Genomic DNA, 22,988 nt, shown 5'->3' on the forward strand with positions numbered 1-22,988 from the left:
AGCCAGACTGCCCGGCTTCGTATCCTGGCTCCACCAACTTGAGAAACAAGTGCCATCACACAAGTCACTTCGTCTCCCCGAGCCTCAGTCTCACCACCTATGAAAGGGTGATAATAGACCTCCTGATGCTGTGAGAATTCAATGAGATAATACATATGAAGCACCTAGAAAGGTACCTAGCTGAGATAAATGCTCAAATCCCATCATCATTATTGTTGTTTCAGTTGGGCAAAGCAGATGTGTTTCAAGAATGTTCTCTTTGTAGAGAACTATAAAGCCACAGTTTAGAGTCACACATTTTCTGCTTGATAATGTAATTTTAAAAGCGAAAGAGTTTGAGGGACACTGCTCCCAAATTTGCGTGGACAAACTGGAAGGGAACTTAACGTAGATACTGCCTTCTCCATATGGGAAAGTGCTTTAAGACATTACACGCGAGGGGCGCCTGTGTGGCTCAGTTGGTTGAGCGTCTGCCTCCGACTCAGGTCATGATCTCAGGGTCCTGGGATCAAGCCCCGTGTCGGGCTCCCTGCTCAGTGGGGAGTCTGCTTCTCCCTCTCCCTCTGCTCTTCCCCTTCGCTCATGTGTGCGTTCTCTCTCTCTCAAATAAATAAAATCTTAAAAACAAAAGACACTACATGTGAAATATGTGGTTGTAATGATGCATTTTAAAGCTAATGATAATGCAAAAAGTGAACATGTTCTTTTTGATATTTGTCTAATTACGTGTATTATATGTTTTTATTACTACTAAGTATACCTACACTAATGCTTTGTGCCTACTCATTGAATGTAATAGGCTCTAATATTGTTTGCTAACTATCAGATATTAAAATTACTAACACAAGCTTAAGAAAGTATCCTGAGCACAATATTCTCAGAAAAACTCTTATGTGCCACCATTTGAATTTAAGAACTGGTAATTTAAGGGATGATCATTTTTATTATAAAAATATTCTTTAATTCACAAAGGGATTAATACTAGAGTTCCTTTAGAAAGGAAGTCCTCTATGTCATTTAGAATATGATTGAAGTTACTGAAAGATTGATTTCTCCCTACATATTACCTTCCCTATGTATCCATATATACCTACAATACCGTGTAAAAGGATCAGTCCCATTTTCCTGATGGAGAGACTGAGAAAAAGGGTGATCATGTGCTTAAGCTCAAAATCACAATTAGTGGTAAATTCAGGATTATAATTTAATAGAGAAGCCTTTATCTTTAGGGTGATAGTCTCTAGTTTAACTTCTATTTGACACTAGTCTGTTTATATTCAAAACCAAACCAAACCCAGGCAGTCAAATACAGCAGAGTTCCAGATGGGCTTTTAAAAAATTCTAGAATTTTTCATTCCTTCAGTTTCTTGAATTTATCTCAAAACAGATTTAGAAAGTAAACTTTCTCAAACATAAGCTTACACAGTCTTTCTAATGGTGTGTAAATGCTTTTCTTTCCCCACCAACTGAAAATGGTATTAGTGGTTTGCAAGTAGTAGTTATAGGGTAACAGTATGGTCTATTATTGCTATGTCATGTTATACCAGAGTATATGCTCTACACGACGTGTTCTTTTATTACCTCCTGGTGGTATACCAGATATACTATACATGAATATCCTAGGTCTCTTTGTAAGGAAAGTCACAAGCATACTGCCTGTCTTAGAACAAAGACTCTGAAATAGAGTGACACAGTCAAACATTAGCTTCAGTGTTAGGTGTGACCTTCTAATTTATTTGGTTAACATTAGTCATTTCGGTGGTGACTATGAAACATTATCTGCTCCCACAGAAAAAAAAAAACAACAAAAAACCAGATCCTGTTTAACGTGGATGTCCTTGTAGTTCACGGACCAGTACTCAAGACAATAGGTGCAGTGAACTCGCATTTGGCCAGGAATACTCTCAACATTGAGTAAGATGTGGATTACTATCTCCTCAATGTTTAAGTTGAACGTGGGGTATTTCTGTTTCTTGACAATATGACTGTAATAGGCTCTTTGTGAGAAAAAAATATAAAAGGAAGTGAACTTCCTAGTGGGAGACAAAGACAGCATGCATTAAAATGCATCTTTAATCAAAAAAAAATTTTTTTTTAATCCATTAAATGTTTAATGTTTTCCCTTTACTCAGCTTTCTAGCTTCATTTTCCCTCTGGTGATGGTTGGGTTTATCATTACTATTATTATATATTATTATTTTGCATTCAGTGGGAAACAAAAATGATAGTTTATTGAACAGGTCCTTCTAGCAAATGGATGGCTAAAGTCAGACCCTAAGGCCCAATAGATTAATTCTTTACTATAAAAACTTGGAAAAGAAAGGAAGAACCTTGAGTTCATTGGTGTGAAGGAACCTGAGTCATTCTGGGTGGGTATTTGTGAATACTGTGGTATGTTTTATCAACTTCATTTGGTTTTCAGTTTTCAAAAAGACTCAATAAGAAAAAGAACCGTCTGAGAGAGAGGTCCTTTAATAACAGAAAAAGTAAAATTCACTTTCTATTATGGAGGGATTTTACATATTTTAGGCTATTTCTACTTTAATCTATACCGTTTGAAATGTATTAGAAAAAGCAAAACAATATGGTTTATTTCATTAGCTGTAATTGAAGCTTTCCAAAGGGAGGCTTATTTCGGTATCCTCGGCACCTAGCACTAAATGGAGGGATGTTCCAATAAAGGCATGAATGAATGAAAAAACCAATGAATGAGCACATGAGCAATGTCTTTTGTAAGAAACATGGTAAGATAAAGCTACAAAGAGAATTTTACTATCATATATAAGTACCAGCAAATTGCTTTGGACATTTTTTCCATTTAGCTATTTATATTTAACTTCTGTGGTTTACCTACATCCAGAACCGTGTACAAATAGCCATACCAAGTATTGTGCAGCGGTCCATGTGACCAAAAGGAGCCAATTAAAGAACGGATAAGCCAGCTTTGGGACAGGGGCCAGCATTACTGATACACAGCTTAGATAACAGTAGCGTCAAGCAGCCAAGCTACATGGAACCCATCAATGGACGACACTAGATGCAAATGTTAACCTCCTTAGAAACTTCATGGTAGGAATGCCTGGGTGGCTCAGTCAGTTAAGCGCCTGCCTTGGGCTCAGGTCATGATCTCAGGGTCCTGGAATCGAGTCCCGCATCGGGCTCCTTGCTCAGCAGGGAGCCTGCTTCTCCTTCCACCTGCAGCTCCCCCTGCTTGTGTTCTCTCTGACAAATAAATAAATTTTTTTTAAATAAATAAAATCTTTAAAAAAGAAAAAAAAGAAACTTCTTGGTAAAGTAGGCACTGGTCAGATAGTGTAGAACTTAAATGACCCCCCCTTTTTTTTTCTGCATTAGCCGATATGCTTAGCTTCTACTATATTGTTTCAGGGATCTGGTAGAGAGGTCTATGCCTAGGCGTAGACCATGCCTGACTGTGAGGGCAGTTTCCAAACGCTCCTTGACGCGCAGGTATTTCGAGAGGCTGGGTGTTACAGCGCTTGCGCTCATGCACACTGGCTGGGGGACAGTCCTTTTCTCCCTGGCACTGCTCTGCTCCGGGGCAGTTCTCTGCCATATTAGTAGGGAGTCTTTCACAAATTCATCTGATACTGAATATAACACAGAAGTTCACAAATGTTTATATGTGAAATCCAAGGCTCGCAATCCAATAATGTCACCCCCCATCTGTCTTTCTCCTTTCCAAGAGAGTGTGCCACGCAGGGACACGTCGTATTGCAGAGGGACAAAGGTGGGGAAGCAGCACAGGGATCTCTAGTTTCAGTGGGGGGAGAAAAAATTCACTACTGCCTGCCACTGTTCCTCCTCTTTCATAGTTCCCTCACCATTTTTAAAATTATCTTCCTCTCATCTCAAATTCTCACTTAATAGCCCTGGTTTTCAAATGTAATCACCTCAGTTAATAAATACCCTGGAGTAACATACAGGGATACAGCAGTGCTACTGTGTGATTAGCTATTTGCTTTAATCCTTGTTTAAGTAACACACACACACACCCCCACCCTACTTTTTAATGAGTATTCACCATCTGAACGAAATATGGGAAGATATGGCTTAAAACTAGGGAAGGGAAGAGAGGTTGTCGATTATAAATTATTTAAATGCTATATTTATAATTCTTTGAGGTAGTATTTGTAGATATTTGGAAAGATACAATGTTGCTCTACTCTGAGGAAAGATATTTATTAAAAGAAGGAAGACCGAGAGAGAGCGAGGGGAAGGAGAACCAGTTTTCCTAATGTCTATAATTTCACTAGGCGGTTAAAGTTAGTTGGAAATTTACATAAAAGTTCCATAGGCTATAAAAAGTTCCACAGAAGCACAACCATATTAGTTAAAGAAATTCATAAAATATAGACTTAGATTTTAAGAATAGAAATGAACAGAAAATATATATCTGGAGTTTTACTGGGCCTAGAGCATTTAGAATGAAATTTTCAAGTCTGAGGAAGCTTATGATTTTCCAGGTGTATTAAACTCCCTGGGATCATTTTTGTAGACGTAATTGCCGTTCATGTCTCACATACTCTGTAATTTTCACTGCGTGCCCTTGGAGTTAATATTTCAATTGAAAAATGAACATACTGGTAAAAATGCCCAATTTGAGCTAGCCATGTATTCCCAGTCTCACAGAGAAATAGTGGATATTCTTTGAGTTAATAAAGTGTGAAATGATTTTAATGCTCCAAGGGAAATATGGTATACCAGTCTTGCAAACTGTTTTTAGAAAGCATGGCTTATCTTATCCCACTCTAGATCAGAAAATTTAATTAGCTTATTTCCTTTTTCTCCAAATCCCCTTTTATGGCAAAGAGAAAATGAGGCCCTACGACAGCAAACAGTTTATCCCTCATAAATCAGTCCCCGTGAAAACCAAGAGAGAGGGCAGACTGGGTCACAGTTTGTTTCTCATAGTTTCTTTTTAAGATTTTATTTATTTATTTGACAGAGAAAGACACAGCGAGAAAGGGAACACAAGCAGGGGGAGTGGGAGAGGGAGAAGCAGGCTTCCCACTGAGCAGGGAGCCCGATGTGCGGCTCGATCCCAGGACACTGGGATCATGCCCTGAGCCGAAGGCAGACGCTTAACGACTGAGCCACCCAGGTGCCCGTTTCTCATAGTTTCTGAAGCCAGGGCCTTAGTGGATGTTAACAAGAATGTATTGGCAATTTGGACACCCAACTGCCAAATACTGTGTTCTAAGGCTAAGAATCGAATGCATGTGGAGAATCCTGCCACCGTGAGTTACGTTAGCGCGGCTTAGTGTGGCGTTCTTATCTCCAAGCCCCTGTGAGAGCCGCCAGTCCCCCACAGACCTTTGGTCTTGGTGATCCTAGGTGAGGCAGCTTACCCAGCCTGGGATTTTCTTCTTACTTCTCAAGCTTCTGCCAGTGAAGGCCAAGCAGAGCTTCACACTTCCTACTGTCAGCACACCTAGGTCCTGTCCACAATAAAACAGAACCAGGATGACTGGAAACACGGTTTGCCCATTAACTGTGGCTAATCTAGTTTGGTTTCTCTAAAGCAACACGGAGAGAAATCTATTTGTGTACAAAAATAAATAAATGTTTACTGTAGCTCATGATTCACAGCCAGGTTCAGTGTGGAGTGTCCCCTCTCTTTCCCTGTGCTGCCAAATACATACACGTGCAAAACGCACAGGTGCGTGTGCGCATGCGCACACACATCCTTTTTTTCTTCTTAGCCTAAAATGCTACCGAGCTCTGCTGTTCTTTTGCCGGGGATTTCATCAAGCATGTTTACATCCACACGCTTGCTGATCCCAGCCGCCGCCTCACAGCTGTCTCCTAGTTACCAGAGCTGAGCCCGCTGAGCTGTTAGGTTCCTAATTGCTTCAGCTTTCTCTCACCTGTCTGTCGGGAAACCACCTAAGCCTACACTAGGAAGACAAGTAAGTGAGGATGAGCATTAGGTGGGAATATGTGTGCCATTTGCTTAACGGGCTGACACACATCTACTGAGACTTGATGGGACTGAAAAGTACCTCTTTAAAAAGAACCCTGGTCCTTACCATAACCAGATAGAAAAATTGACTCCAAATGGATCACAGACCTAAATGTAAGAGCTAGAACTATTAAACTCTTAGAAGAAAAATATATATAGTTTTATATTTCTGTAAAATATAGAAAATCATGACATCAATTTAGCATTAATTTCTTGGATAAGACACCAAAAGCACAGGTGGCAAAAGAGAAATAGATAAATTGGACTCCATAAAAATGGAAAACTTTTATGAATTCAAGGACACTATTAGCTGAGTGAAAAGGCAACCCATGGAATGGGGGAAAACAATCCCTTAAAATATTAAGGAATTAATACCCAGAGGGTATAAAGAACTCCTACAATGCAACATCAACAAAACCAACCAATTTTAAAATGGGCCAAGGGCTAAATTGGCATTTCTCCAAAGATGATACGAAAAATTGTCAACAAGCTTATGAAAAGATGCTCATCAGTAATCATTAGGGAAATGAAAATCAAAACCACCATGACATACTACTCATAGCGTGGCTATTATAAAAAAAACACACACATAGAGAAAATACATGTTGGCATGGACATGGATTGGGAATGTTGGGAATATAAAATTGTGTAGCTGCTGTGGAAAATAGTACGGGGGTTCCTCAAAAGCTTACATATAGAATTCGCATATGATTGACCAATTCACTACGAGGTATATACCCAAAAGAATTGAAAGCAGGAATTCAAACAACTAAAGGTACACCCATGATCATGGCAGTATTATTCACATAGCCAAAAGATGGAAATAACCCAAATGTTCTTTGATGCGTGAATGGATAAGCAAAATGTGGCATATATAGACAATGGAATATCATGAGCCTTTAAAAGGAAGGAAATTCCAACACATGCTATCACATGGATGAACCATAAAGGCATTATGCTAACTGAAATAAGCCAGGCCCAAAGGACAAATAATATATAATAACTTACACGAGGTACCTGGAATAGTCAAATTCTTACAGACAGAAAGTAAAATGGTGGTTGACAAGAGCTGGTGGAGAGGGAGAAATGGGAGTTATTGTTTAAGGGGTACAAAGTTTTGGTTTGGGAAGACGAAAAAGTTCTGGAGATGGACGGTGTGTACAATTTGTACAATAATGTGAATGTATTTAGTGCTTCTGAACTGCACACCTAAAAATGGTTATCATGCGTATCTTACCACAGTAAAAAAAAAGTCATGAAAACCAGCAGAGTTAATATACGGAATAAAAAGGAGGAAGGAATGCAGCTTTTAAGAGAAAATGGGAAAATGATTAGAAAAATGATGTTCTAAGGTTACACAGCTTCTTTCTTCTCATGTCCACAACTCAAATTGCAAAGAGAGACAAACGACCAATCTATTAGCTTTTTACCTAATGAGACTTTTTAACTCTGTGCAATCTAGTCAAAGAGTGTCCTTATTCCAAGGTTAAGATTAGAGCTAGTCTGAGGAAATATTATAATCTCTTCATGCTTTTAGATTTCGGACGTTTGTTCCAATATTATGTAAAAATAATTTTTTTAAGTACAAAACAAACCAGTATTACAAAGTGGCACAAAATCTGAGAGGAATCCAACAAATATTTATGAAATATCCAGCAAATACTACTCTGTGTTAATATGCAAAGGACAATCTACGTCAGAGAGCAAGATCAATTGGCCAGTGGCAGACTTCCTTGCCAAACTTTGGCTCGGTCTCCTGAAATTGCTCAGTATAGCTCAGTAGCTGAGTCATACAATATTAAAACATTTCTGGTAATGCTGAAGGATAGCCAAATATTCATAAACTCAGTTATTCCTGAAACCTTTTGGTGTGTTCCAGAGTTTGAAAATCTGATTAAAATCCATTAATGGTGCAAGTGTAGACTTTCCCTGTGGTTGTGTGTTTGGGGGGCAACTGGTGCCAGGGTGAGGATGAAGATTAGACAGAACTGATCTGTAGATTCTATTACTTTAAAATTCTAGTCATGGAGCGTCTGGGTGGCTCAGTTGGTTAAGCGTCTGCCTTCAGCTCAGGTCATGGTCCCAGGGTCCTGGGATCGAGCCCCGCATCAGGCTCCCTGCTCGGCAGGGAGCCTGCTTCTCCCTCTCCCACTCTCCCTGCTTGTACTCTCTCTCTCTCTCAAATAAATACATAAATCTTTTAAAAAATCACTTAAAAAAATAAAATTCTAGTCATGATTCTACAAAGCTCTCTGTGAGGTCCATTGACCGTTCTTTTGCTTTAGGAGTCCTCAGCTTTTGGTTATTTTATTCATTACTCGTGGATTATAGATGTTAGAGCTAAAAGAAATTGTAGAGGCCATCTTGAAGGAGTTTCCCTTTACTTTTTTACATAAAAAAGAAATGATTAACTTGAAAAGTTTTCCTAGTATTTAAAATGCAGAGAAATTTTTCTCTCTTAAAGAACAGATGTGCTTTCATTGCTGGATAATGGAAGTTATACAACACATCACGTTGTTCAGTTAGTTAAGTTCAGGTTATCTACAGCATCTTCTTCACTGTTGTTTCCACCACCTTGTGTACTCACATATGTTTACTAAAAACCACCTCAGACACTCGTTAGATACCGACATATTGAGCCTCTCACTTTAAAGAAGAAGAAACAGGCCTTGAGAAGTTAAGTGACCTGTCCAAGGTTAAGTGTTTTTTAGTTTGTTGTCTGTTTGGACTCATCAACTGAATTAGGCTTCTCGTAGACAATGAAAAGCTCTTCTCTTGTTCTCCTGAAGCACACTGTACAGAAATGAACGCGAGTGCTGACAACAAAGACCAAGTGAACGAATGCAAGCCTCATATATGCTTTTCCCCATAAGCAGATCCAAGAGATGGAGGTTGGTGCACAGTGGCAATTGGATGGCATTATCTTCTACTTTAGAAACCTGATATTGGTTAGGACTGGGGTAGGGCTGGGGGGAGGAAAGAGGCTTTTATTTCCTGAGCTTCTGTAGAAATATTTATGATTTTAAACCTTAAAGCGATAGAACTCAATCTTTACACGTATGCATGAAATGAACATTGTCATATACAATGGGTGAAGAGAAATGGGAGGGCAAGTATAATTTGAGATGTTTCTGGAAGACAGTTTGACGATATTAAGAGCTTTACAATGTTCATTAAAAATAGTTCATTTTCATTAGCCCAATGATTCCACGGATAGAAATTTACCTCAAGAAAATAATCAGACACAAATAAAACTTATAGTCAAGTTATGTTCACTACGGTGATATTTATAATGTAATGAACATATTTATGTACATATTTATATGTGAATGCAACAAACATAATGTACAACAGTATAGAAATGACTAAATAAATTATGGCAGAGTTGTAGGCTAAAATATCTATCTCATGTTCTCAACTATGTTAAACTTGTTAAATAATATTTTAGAATATATGTGAAATATTTTAAAAAACAGAAATATTTTAAAAAACAGAAAAGTGGGGGGCGCCTGGGTGGCTCAGTCGGTTAAGCGTCTGCCTTCAGCTCAGGTCATGATCCCAGGGTCCTGGGATGGAGCCCTGCATCGGGCTCCCTGCTCAGCGGGGAGTCTGCTTCTCCCTCACCCTCTGCTCCTGCACGCTCTCTCTCTCTCTCTCTCAAATAAATAAATAAAATCTTAAAAAAAAAACAAAAACCAGAAAAGGAATAAATATACCATAATGTTAATTATGGTTATCTTTGGATTGTGAGATTATAATCAATTTCTTTTTCTTTTGTTAAAAGATTTTATTTATTTATCTGAAAGAGAGAGCACAAGCAGGGGGAGCAGGAGAGGGAGAAGCAGACTCCCTGCTGAGCAGGGAGCCCGATGCCGGGCTTAATCCCCAGGACCCTGAGATCATAACCTGAGCCGAAGGCAGACACTTAACTTACTGAGCCACCCAGACGCCCCTATAAGCAATTTCATACTTTCAATTTCCAGGTTTTCTTTAATGAATATGCTTTTATTAAAAAAAAAAAAAGTTAGCCCTCTGAGTCCCTGAATTCAGTAGATTAAGTCCAGAACCCAACCTAGAGGATAAGAAAATAAGGAACTTGGGGGTGGGGAGGCACAGGAAGGTAAGTTGTTGGGTAGATCAGTGTCACCCTAGCACCACCTCCCTGACATACGAGGATTTACTGTCTCTATCTTTTGGAGCTTATGAGGGCTGTAGCTGGGGCTGGGGCTGGGGAGGGCCGTCCATCCAAGGTTCAGCCTCCTTCTTTCATGCTCCCCGCATGGGTAGGATTGTCACCCACAATACTAATACCTTCTATCTGTAGAGAGTTATGTCCTTGGCAGAGTGCATTTACATGGGTTGTAATTCACTGGATTGCCAAGGTCTGGAGAGTCTGACATGACAGTTATTTTTACCTTATACGAAGGTGAGGAAACAGAAATTAGAGAATGCCATGAGAACTGTTCAAGAACATACAAGTGTCTCTTCTAGCTTGTGCAAAGGACCCTTCCTTGTGTCCAACACTTTCGAAAGACCACTCGAAGGAAATACCCTTGACTTCTTTTTGGGTGGTGTAAGAGGCAATTTATAAGCAATTCATAATATTCCTTGTCTTTTAACTCCAAAGATGCTCACACATACAGAAAGTGGTAGTAATTTTTCCTCTCCGGCCACAAAGATATAAATTGAACAAATAAATAAGGATTTCAATATTGTGGGTTTAAGATGACCCATCATGTCATATAAACCACCAAGACTGTCATATAAACATACACCAGATGCATATTGTCTAAGCAGCAGATATCTTGGTTGATAGGAATGGATATTTAAGGTTTTCTTTAAGCGAAGAAGAACAGAACACTGGGAGTGTACTCACCAAAGACCCACTAATTTGATTTGCCCGGTCCTTTATAGGATGTAGAACAAGAATATACAGGAAAATTCAGGCAGCTTGCTTGGGATTTTTCAGTTAAATTTTTGGCATGCCCTTTGAGCAAAATCCTGAGGGATTAAAAAAAAATGCTAGGAATGTTTTCGATTTCATTATCATTTTCGTAAGTGTGTTAAAAATTGGGGGCCATTATCTTCAAAAAACGGACTACTGTTACTCTATCATGTTCTCTACAAACGAAGAAATGCAACCATTTGTTCTTTCCCCTGTTCCTGAAGAAGCAGGGAACAGTAAGAAGAAACTTTCCAGCTTCTTCCATCTTTTGTATTTTTCCTTCTGCCTTCCTTAGAGCATCCATGATTTCAAGATGAACAACACAATGTCTAGGAAGAAACAGCCTATATTTTATGCTTATAGGCTCTTAAACAGAAGAGGTTGGTGCCCTTTACAGAGATGCCTCTTCCCATTTAGGGGCTTATGCTGCACACCACTAATGGATCATGACACTGTCTCCTGCTGAATCCAGACAGGGTCTCAAAACCCATTGAAACAAGAACTGTAGCCATCCATCACCAACTGATGAGAGCTGCTATGAAGGCAACTTCCTATTCTGCCCGAATATGTGTAGTTAAGACTCCTCTGAGAATATCCTTTACGCGGAGTCCTACAAAAAACAGGATCTGGGATCCTAGGATCATCTTTAAAGGCACGATACAGAAAACATTCAAATTAAAGAGAGTTAAGTTCAAGATGAGGGTATTTCAGATGAGACATTAAAATATATACTAAGCACAAAACTTTTACCTTTATTTCACATCTGGAAATATAAAGTTTGCTCCCCTGAAGAAAATTAAAGGAGTTGGAGTACCAGTTTTCAAACTGGTTTTTAATTTTTTGTTTTATATTGCTTGTTTTTTGGGGGGGGGCATTTTGTTTTTGTTTTTTGTTTTGTTTTGTTTTGTTTTAAGATGTAGCACCCTTTCTTCCACCAAAAATTTACCCGGGTGCAAAAACAGAACTGATAAAGCAGGAAGCTGGTGGAAGTGCGGGCAAGGGAGGCATCCCCATCCATTCTGCTCCACTGTCCACTGGGGGCAAGTGGGGAGCCTATAGGACCTGTAGGACTACAGAGGGCACAGTTTGGAACCTGCCAATTAAATGGCCTCTAAAGTCAGTTCAGTTCCAAATTATTTTGCCTTGACTATATTGCATATTGCCAAGAGCGGCAAAAGCTTTCGATGAGATCCATAACCTTATGGGAATACAAGCAGTAAAACTAAGCCATGAGCTGGTTTTCATCCTTATTATCAATGATCTACGAAAGAAAGAAAAAGACAGAGAGAGAGAGAAGAGGAAGAAGAAAGAAGAGGAGGAAGAGGAGGAAGGAAGGGAGGGGAGGAGGAAGGAAGGGATGGAAGGAGGAAGGAAGGAAGGAAAAACAGCTACACCCTCAAATAAATCAGAGAGTAATAGCTATTAAACTAGTTCTTGAAGCATATAATCCTTACCCAAGTCTGTGAGGACAACTTCCTAAATGCTGTTATCCTGGATAATACCTAATGATCAACATCACAGTATTTGATAAATAAAAATAAATGTGCAAATTACAAGGTGTGTCCTGAAATTAATTCTGCCCAACAGAAAACAATTTAGATTCCTGCCCTGTTCATTTACTAGCGAAGTGAATCCAGACAAATTTTTCAACTTTTCTGAGCCTTGGTTTCCTTATCCATAAAGTGGAGATTTTATGGAGAACAGCGACTGTATGAGAGCAGAGGAAGGACTGCCTGGAGAATAAAGAATATAAAGTACTATTCCTGGCACACATGAGTTGTGCAGAATTTTGAGTTTTCTTTCTATAACGGCAAAATTTCCCCCTTTAAAAAATAATATCGTGGTAAAGGACATGTAAACTCTATGAACTGAAAGCAAATTATTAACGTAGAAATGGAATTACGGGCTTTATATAGTCTTGTGCTGTATCTTAATGAACAAAAGCAGGATTACTGATGTGCCTCTCATGGGTATTCAAATAACAGAAAATTTGCCCCAAATAAAATACTTAGGCTCAGCTGTTCATTTCCAGAAAAAAAAATCTGATTTTCCAGACTGACTCCAAACACAACCCATTTCACTGAAATTTTAATACTGCTTTGCAAAAATCTTCAAGCAAAACCCATATGCCACTTTTGTCCTATGGCTTCACATTCCTCCGGACACAATCCTGGGTACCCCAGGGCACCCAGTTTGAAAAACCCGTCTCTAGTACAATTCCTGGGTTTTAGTGTGGAGGGGACTGTCTTACTGAGGGTCACATGATTCTGTATATTAGTAAGATTTGCAGGGCAGTTCCTAGAGAAAAGAAACGGTTCCAGGCATTAATGGGGTTGATTAATTCACTTCCATCTCCTCACCCACTCCTCATTCTATGGAAGAGCTATGGATACTGCTCACTGTATCATGGAGTCTTTATGAAGACCTAATCAGAGGGCGCCTGGGTGGCTCAGTTGGTTAAGCGACTGCCTTCGGCTCAGGTCATGATCCTGGAGTCCCGGGATCGAGTCCCGCATCGGGCTCCCTGCTCGGCAGGGAGTCTGCTTCTCCCTCTGACCCTCCCCCCTCTCATGCTCTCTCTCTCTCATTCTCTCTCTCAAATAAATAAATAAAATCTTTAAAAAAAAAAAAAAGACCTAATCAGGAAATCTTCCTAGATTACGGAAGAAGGAAAAGCTCTTCTGAGCAGAACGCTTGGTTTGTTTTAATTTTGGGGGGCATGTGAATCTTAGAGTTGCTTCTCCCTCTTCAATAAATGGCAGGTCTGGGGGCGAACGTTCACCGGATTTATGATGTGTGGTACCATCTGTTCGCCCACCACGATTTTTACCCTTTCTTCTTAATCTCGTCATACCATATGTAGTTCTGAAAGCTGTTCCAAATCCATTTTTGGAATGATAAATACATGAATTTCATGTATTTTCTTCCAAAAGGACACCCCAGTCTAATATCAAGTTCCATGTCATGTTCCGCTTCTCGACTCCATCATAAACCTAGGCTAAAAAGAACTTTCTCATCCTTTCTGAAGGCCAACTGCCCACACTCAGGGATGCTAATACATGGGCCTACAGCTACCAGGAGACCGCGGGGGCAAGAGTCAGGTAAGAGTTCAGGTAACAGAATCCTTACTGGGCCACCAGCAACATTGGACCATGGGCATGCCACTTAATTTTCTGGGTCTCAGCATCCTCCCTGGTGTACAGAAGCTGATATTAACACCTCACGTGAGAGCTATTATAAGGATAAGACAAGATACTACATTTGAAAGCATCGTGTAAACTGCCATCCATCAGCTTCTACCTGGACAATTGCATTAGCCTCCCAACTGACTCTTGTTTTATCCACTCTTGCCCGCTGCAAACAATCTAGCTCTCATGGCAGGCCAAGTGATCTTTAAAAACCAAACCAAACCAAACCACAACCACAACCACAATTTGAGCAGGTCTTGACAACCTCCTGCTTAACCTCCACGCTTTCTTACAATATGCCCTTAGAATAAAGTCAATATCCTTAGGACAACCTCACCCGGTGTCACTTTCCTCCTTACACATGCTGTTCCCAATGCTTCAAACCCTCGCCAGCCCCCTTGCCCAGCCAGCTTGTTCTCATCCTTAAATGTCACTCCTCAGAAGCCAAATCTGGATCCCCTGAAATATGTTCCAACACCACCATATAATCTCTCCTTGTACTCCTCATAACACTAAACTGAGCTATATGAGATTGCCATTTTGAAGGACAAAAACAGTACAATATTGGCAAATTTATATGGTTCAGCCTTACAGTTGTTACTGGTATAATAATGGTCTTCCCTAGTCAGCTGTAAACTGTAGCAGGGCAGAATCCACTACTATAATCCCAGTGCCCTACAACTAATCCTAGCGCCCAGTAGGTGCTTAACTGTTTAATTAGCGTGAGATGTTGGCACTACCTTTTTAATGCCAAGCACATCGTTTATATATTGTCACTGGTAGTAAAAACCATGCTTTTTTTCAAATGCTACTTCTACCTTCTATAGGAATAAAATGAAGAAATGGAATGAAAAAAATTATTTTTTTTTAAGATTGTCATGCCTGGCATTTTAGGAAAACACAGATTCTAGTAAATATAATATAACTCATCAGGGATAGAATTTAGCCCACTGGTGTGGTCTCATTTATGGATTTGTGTTTTTTCACTCAACTGTTTCTCACCAAAGGGCAGAATGAAAACAATTCTCAAAGGAAACCAGATGATTTGCATTTATTTCTTTTTACAGCTTTTGCCACGCAATAGCAAATCAGCTAGGGGGAAAAGGATAGCATCTACAAGAGTGCTAGACTTGAAACTGAGGAATTTTAAAATACACTTCCCTATGATATTCAAAAGGAATGCATCCTACCATGTTCCCAGATCACCTCATCCAACTATAGCATGACTTATGTCCCTTATGAAACGAACAGAGCAAAGACCAAGTCTAGACCAAGGTTGGCTGACGTACAGGGTAGGCTAGGCTTATTCACAGGTGATGTAACTTAATAAAATTAATAATGTTAGTAACAGCTAACATTCATTGAGTGCTTATAATGCATCAGGTACTGTGCTAAGCATTTTGTGTACATTGTCTTATTTAATCATTACTGCAACGCCATGAAGTGAATTCTCTGGTAACACTCATCCTGAGATTGCCCATTGGCTAAGGTCCCTCAGCTGTAAGTGATGAAGCTGGAATTCAAACCCAAGAGGCCCGAGACCAGAATCTGCACTCTTAATTAATTCTGCTCCATGGCAAAATCCGATTGCTTCCAACTGCATCCTAGACTGGAAGAGTAGAAAATTAAAATTTGTGCTATAAGGAAAATGACAAATCACTCTGTATTTATATTGCCGCTTCGGAGTCATTTATGAGTCAAACCTGTGAATGGCAAACCCATGATTTGTCAAAGATAACTGTCTAAGAATTTTTTCGAGTTCCAATATTCAGCTTTAAACAGTAAAAGATATTTTCAACCTGGGTTAGAAGTAAGGATAGAAGTGTAACTTTTTGGATGAAGAGCAGACAATGTCAGATACTCATAAATATCACAGGCTTAGAAAACCTGGTTATCCAACGTGCTCCCTAGATTCTTGAAAGGCTGTTATGCTTTTTGAAAACATAACACTTGGGGTTCCTGGCTGGCTCAGTCGGTTAAGCGTCTGCCTTTGGCTCAGGTCATGATCCCAGGGTCCTGGGATCGAGTCCCGCATCGGGCTCCCTGCTCAGCGTGGAGCCTGCTTCTCCCTCTGCCGCTCCCCCTGCTTGTGTTCCCTCTCTCGCTGTGTCTCTCTGTCAAATAAATAAATAAAATCTTAAAAAAAGAAAGAAAGCGTAACACTTTGGAAGGTTTTTGAGAAATCAGACTCCACGAAAGGAGTCAACAGCCTGCAATTTCACTTTCTACTGCTCAGTCAACAATCTCTAATCTGACTGTTCTCTCTTGCTAACATTTAAAAAAATTACTCTACCTCTTTTAGTAGCAAAGAAAATGAACACACTAACATTCACACCATAGAAGTCTGATTTTTTAAATAAACACAAATCACTAATTCTTGACATAAGATTCAGAGGTGGTGGTTACTGCAATGTCACTCCCCACTCCCCTCCGGCTTTGTGCACGGACATTTGACCTTTTTTATAATGTGCACCTTGTACCAGTGAAATCTGAGGCACCAGCTAGTTACTCATTAAACTTGGGTGCCAAGGGCTGACTTGTACAAATGATGCTGTTAACTGCCCAGTCCAGCCTGTGTGCAGAAGTAGAAAAAAGCAATCATCATCGCTGTGAAATTCTGTCCTATCGGCAGAATTGAACTACAAATTGCAGCAATTCGTGCCTGACCTCTGATCTGTGAAGTTAGGCTAAACCTTTGAACCTCTGCTTGGAAGCGAGAAGCAGCGCTGACTTGTACTGCAGAAGGTGGTTAGCAAGTCTTCTCCGCTGTGCACAGTTAACTCTGCGACTGCTGGCGGACCCACATCCACCTCCCCTCATTAGTCTGCTTCTCATAAAATGGCATTTTAATAAATCTAATAAACGTGCTAAGTTTCAGGATGCAAATTTATAAATAAATACGTAAAAACAAAAAGAAAGGGGGAATCTGAGATAACTTGAATTACTGGGCATTTATACCTAGTGGTATGTACACTAAAAAAAAACTTTTACCAAACGGTGCCATCTCTCATATGTTAAAATTTTAAACAGATATATTATCTAATTTCTAGGTTCTATGATAAAATACAAACCCCTATTAAGCCATCTCTGGGGAAACGCAACGGTGGGAAATCAGTTAGACCTTTCCCTGAACCCAAACTTAGCTTCTGACACTAAGCATTAAATGAAGAGGAATGAATAAGTATTATCATATACATTTCTTATGTATACATTCTGTCGTAACACTGAGTCATCATATTTTATTCATAATGAGGAAGGTTTTCTTTTGAGAATTAGCTTCAAATACTATGCAAGTGGTTCTGTTTCTAGGTAGAAAGGAGCAAATATTGTATTTCTCTGGTTTCTTCGAGTTACTATTAGAACAAATAGCGCATAAAACATAACTAAACTGTTCTTTATAATGAAAGTGAAACTTACTTGTAGTCTTTAAAGCATACAACCTACACTTAACTAATTCTACTTCATAAACTTTACTACTGGTTTGAAAAAATGGTGCTACAAGTCTTCTTATACAAGACCTTTTTTCAGAGAGGAAATGTCATTATTGCTAAATATATGTAGCAATTATCACAATGCTAGTTCTGCTTATTTTTCTTATCTTTCATTATCACATTTCTTAAAAATCACAAAATTCTTCTCTAAAGACTGACTGAAATGACTTTGGAAAACAAAGGTGGACATTACTGATAAGTTCCTGCTTCTTATCCCATGGTTAAAATAGCAGCGATCTGTGAAAAAATGACCTTACTCTGTGAAGGCCTAGCTTTCTCAAGTATGCAAAGTGAAGAGCTTCTGGAAGAACTGATTTTAAAACAAAAACAAAAAAAAACGTTCGTAACTTCAGAATTTTGGTTTTGTTGCTGGTAAGGCAAACTGCAGTATTTTAAACTATTACCAAGCTCTAATTTTCCTTTTTTTGCCTTCAATTAAAAAAGGGATCATTTGCTTAGCCAACCTGATCTAAATCACTCTAACCACACAACCATCTCGTCCTCTCTTGCAATTAAAACAAATAAGGGTGTCCCCTACCTTTCCAGTCTTGAAATCTGGATGCGGCAGGCTAATAGTAACAAAAGCTTTGCTTAAGCAACCTTCCTTCCTGATCTAGGGAACTGCGTAACTCTGTTTTACATGGCACACGTCTCCTCATTGGTCAATGGGCTTTGGCCATTTAAATGCCTTGGGAGTCATTTGCTAAGGGCACATGGAATGAGCTTTGAGTGGGTGTTGCAGAACCAAGGGAGGTGTTAAAATTGCCAGATACAGAATGCTCAACAGCAGCCTGAAAACTGAATGAAAACCTACTGTAACAAATAGATTCGGGGAAGGCCCGAGAAGACAAAAGCTCCAGCATTTCATAGAGAAAGACATTTAACTGAAATCTTCTATTCAAACGCCACTACTGACTAAAAGTAAACAAACGATCTTTTAAATCCACCTTCCTAGAATAAGACAGGTACCCATTATCTTGTACTGCTCGACGCAGACAAGACAAACAGTAATTGCTACCCCATCCAGGTTGTTGCGGGAATTAAATGAGTGAATACACGGTAAGTGCTTAGATACAAGCAAAAATTACACAGGAATTAAACCCTCATTTGACTTGACTTGACTTCCAATGTGGAGCTGGAAAGGGATTTTCTGGTAAGAAGCGGAGAGAGAGAGAAGGGCCATAGACAAAGACGGGAGTGGTAAAACATGATTCATGGTAATGAAGACAGTTCGTACATAACAACGGGATCAGGAGGACCTGAAGCACCCAAGCAGAGTAAATATACTCCTTTTCAAGCAGTTAAGAGATGGAACCTCATCGAAAGTCCCTCTGGAGGTTGGGCTTATCAGTTCCGGCCGTTGGGAGATTAGGGGGAACAGGGAACAGAAAGAGGACTGGGGGAGGGGGGAGGCGTCCTGAAAGTGAGGTGACATCTGGGACCCAAAGTCTCCTGAACAAGGATTAAAATAAGCTCCACAGCATATAAAGAGAGAAACAAATCTGTGATTTCAAAATTGTGGTCTCCAGTTTTCCCTTAGTGGTTATTCTGTAATTGTTAATCTTACTAAATTCCAGAACACCTTAGTGATTTGAAGTAAAAATTCCAGAGTGACAAGAAAGTTCCAGGTAACTGGCCATTTATCTACCTTTAAAATAGAAACAGTGTTATTACTCCTAAATAAAATAACCTAAAACTATCAATAGAGACTAGAAAACACCCACAGGTTAGTAAAGGGCCCAAATCCAGAACAAGTCTAAGATTATCATCATGTTAAGTATTATATAAAACTAAATTGATAGGTTCCGAATGGAGAAAAATTGAAGCAATCTCTGTACAACAAGAAGACAGTGTTTCCAGAAAACTGATTTTAGACCAAATTCTTCTTGACTACAAATGGGACCCAGGAAACCTGCCTTTTATATGAGCAACTGAGTATTTTATACAAGAATTTTTACAAATTCTGGGTTTGTGGCATGCTTTAAGCATTAGAAAGAGAGTATTTCTGGTGTATGAGTGGGTGCGTGCGTGCCCGTGTGTTGGCACGCACTGTTATACCGAACATTATCAAGAAGGCAAAGACTCAGGAAACAAACCATCTCAAGAAGATACATTTTAAAAGTTAAGGCAGTAAGGACAGGGCAGCTTTTCACTGAATACCCGAAAGTAAGAATCACAATTACAGCCTGCCCTAAACAACAACAACAAAAAAATTAAGCAGTATTTTCCTGCTTTTGCTTTGAACAAAGTTAATTTTTAAAAATACAGGCAAACACGCACACGGATATTTACGGTCTTTGTAAAAACAATGCACACTAGTTATAACACAGTCAAACAATATAGAAAAGTACACAGAGGGGCGCCTGGGTGGCTCAGTCGTTAAGCGTCTGCCTTCGGCTCAGGTCATGATTGAGCCCCGCATCGGGCTCCCTGCTCTGCGGGAAGCCTGCTTCTCCCTCTCCCACTCCCCCTGCTTGTGTTCCCTCTCTTGCTGTGTCTCTCTCTGTCAAATAAATAAATAAAATCTTTAAAAAAAAAAAAAAAAAGAGAAGTACACAGAAAAAGGGAAAGCCTGCCTTCTCCCACTGCCACTGGCATGGACTGCTACTCCGGAGCCCACGATGGAGGCAAACGTCTAAAACCGTAAGTCAAGCCATGATGGTAGACATGTTGTGCAACCTTCGCTGTGATAACTGCTGATACGTCAGGCTTGCAACAAGCTCAAGTCATCCCGGGAGGAGGGACCTCTGTCTCAACAAAACGCCTCGGTTTTCAGAGTGGAGTGAGATCAAGCAGATCTGAGGCCCGAGACTGCAGGGAAGAGGGAAAAAAAGGACACAAGCAAACTAGAAGCTTGAGACAAAGACCAGCTCTAAGGTAATTCGGAAAAAGGAACAAGAAACAAGGTCTCAGGTCTGGGAGAGCAAGAAGTGGAGTTCAGGTGAAGACATGGTATGAAGCCAGGAAACTATTCTGTGGGGCTATTTTAAATATAGGTAATACCTATTAAGGTCATTTTTACATGCTACTAGAGAGCATTATCTTTTATTTTAATTTATCTAACGACTAAGATGGGGCACCTGGGTGGCTAAGTCGGTTAAGCGTCTGCCTTCGGCTCAGGTCATGATCTCAGGGTCCTGGGATCGAGTCCCGCGTTGGGCTCCCTGCTCGGTGGGAAGTCTGCTTCTCCCTCTGCCTGCCGCCCCCCCTTGCTCGTGCTCGCTCTCTCTGACAAGTAAGTCAATAAAATCTTTAATAAAAAAAAAATTTTTTTTTAAATAAAGGCTAAGATATAGCCAATATAGAGATCAAGTGAATGTGTATGTGCTTTGTATAACATGGTAGTAGATAGTTTTCCAGAAGATTTTACACTACTTAGAATTACCCTAATTAGAATTTCAAAATCTTTGCTGTATTAACGCATAATTAAGGCAGTCAAAGAAGACATTGTTCACATACACACGCACAGAGTGAAGTACTAGCTTCCACGTGAAAAGGTATGAACCAGCGCACGGAAGCCACGTCACCACCTCAGTGGTGTTGGCCGTGAAGCTGACGAACCGGCAGTGGACGAGCGAGCTCAGAGAGGTAAGGGCACGCATGGATATACACGAGAGTCCTTCTAAAGAATGCACGTGACACACAGAACTTCTCTAAGAATGGCAATATGATAGCAAGGATTCATTCCTTCAAGTCAGCTTTTAGTTTCACACGCGCACAACACATACCAGGGCTTGGCCTCGGTGACGCATTGCTGAGATCCCTACCGCCACCGTGGACCAAAGAGTCTTCCTCTGCTTTTCTAGACCAGTATCCACAAGCCTGTATGATCAAAAGCACCATAGGATTCCCTTCTGGTTAACTGGGCAAATAGCCTGTTGTGGTATCAACAGGAAGAATTAAATAATGGACATCGCCGTACTGGAGTCCATTATCTTCGGTAGACATTAGGAAAGGGCTGTAAATGTACGGTATCCTCTCAGTACAACTGCGCTAAAGAGTAAAATGATAATAGTAACTAACACATCTATTTCATTCACTCAATCTTTATCGAGTACCTTCTACGTGTCAGGTACTGTTGTAGGTTACTAAGGCTTTAGCGGTGAACAAAACAAGACAAAAATCCTTGCCCTCATGAGCCCTCGAGTCCTATGAGGGAAAAGACATTTAATGAGTAAATCAGTAAAATATACCATATGCTAGATTATGAAAGAGCTAAGGAGGAAAACCAGGAGGGAAGGAGCACAGGAGTGTGGGGCAGGGGGGCAGTGTCCCTCCTGGTCTCAGACTTACAAATATATTTACTATTTATTACTTATTATAAAATTTAAGCAGGTGAATCCATTCTATTTCTAGTGGGATACACTTTTAATCTAAGCATATAGCTAAACTCATTTACATCCTATGTCAAGTACTTCCCGTTTCCATAGTAGGAGCTCTTTAATGTGGGCACAGGCAAGACAGCATACATCTTAAATGCAGTGGTTAGGTGCCAGGTACACGGTGCTGTGGGAAGAACTCCAAGAGGGAACGTAATGTTTCTGCATGATTGTTTTGAAGTAAAACTAATTTTGCACTACTTTCTCAGCTTAGCACGAACTCCCAAGGATTTAAATAGACCAGGCTGGGCTGCTCAGAGATCTCCACACACCCTCACTCTGGCTCATTCCCACCCCCCGCTTGTGGATGTGCTTGACTGAGCCCCTGTCCCTTAGAAATGTTCCCCATGACGGGGACACCACTCAGAGAGAGGAAGAAGACAGAAGATCGGGACTACTCACTTTTCTTGACTCTCGGGTTCCAGCATCCACTAGTGATTGAGTTCCCCCGGGAGCCTTGTCACATCACACGTTACTGTGCCGACCATACAGCCTCTCTGTGACTTCTCAGGCAGCTCGAATGAGAGAATGAGCCAATAAAGTAAGTCAAATAACCCCACCCCATATCCAACCAACTCCTTCCCTCTGAAGCTTTACTCAAGCAAGTTTCTTTTGTTACTTTCAAATTTAAATGTGTCACAAAAGCACAGCCCCTCTCGTGCTCCCTACTTTCCTGAGTGGGCAGGCAGTGAAGAGCCCAGAGGCTTCAAGCACCTGTATTTATTACAGGCAAGAGGACATCTGGGGAGGCAGCCAACGAAGAGCTACAACAAGATGGAATCATCACCCTTCTCCTGTCTAATTTTCGCTGAAATTCATCACCTCCTTCTGTAATAATGGTAGCTACCTCCTCTCTATAGCCCTTGTCATACACCGGGAACTGTTCTAAGTGTTTCACATACATTAACACATATAGGCCTCATAAATATATTCTGAGCTTAGAGACTAGTATTATCCCCATTGTACAGGTGAGCAAACTAAGGCACAAGAAATAAAGTAACT

At 40.1% G+C, this 22,988-nt stretch overlaps 1 protein-coding gene across 2 annotated transcripts in view; it reads right to left on the bottom strand.

Annotated features, from left to right (window-relative positions):
• Positions 1-22,638, bottom strand: part of RBM47 (RNA binding motif protein 47) — a 46,784-nt gene extending 24,146 nt beyond the window's left edge. For both annotated transcript variants that reach the window (XM_032400235.1, XM_032400234.1), the window contains exon 1: positions 22,389-22,638. In XM_032400235.1, the coding sequence (XP_032256126.1) occupies positions 22,389-22,414 (26 nt within the window). In that variant the 5' untranslated portion in view covers positions 22,415-22,638. The remainder of the gene's footprint in view (positions 1-22,388) is intronic.
• Positions 22,639-22,988: the final 350 nt, after the last annotated feature.

Source organism: Phoca vitulina, unplaced genomic scaffold, assembly GCF_004348235.1.
Source record: "Phoca vitulina isolate PV1807 unplaced genomic scaffold, GSC_HSeal_1.0 scaffold3, whole genome shotgun sequence".
Taxonomy (NCBI): Eukaryota; Metazoa; Chordata; class Mammalia; order Carnivora; family Phocidae; genus Phoca; species Phoca vitulina.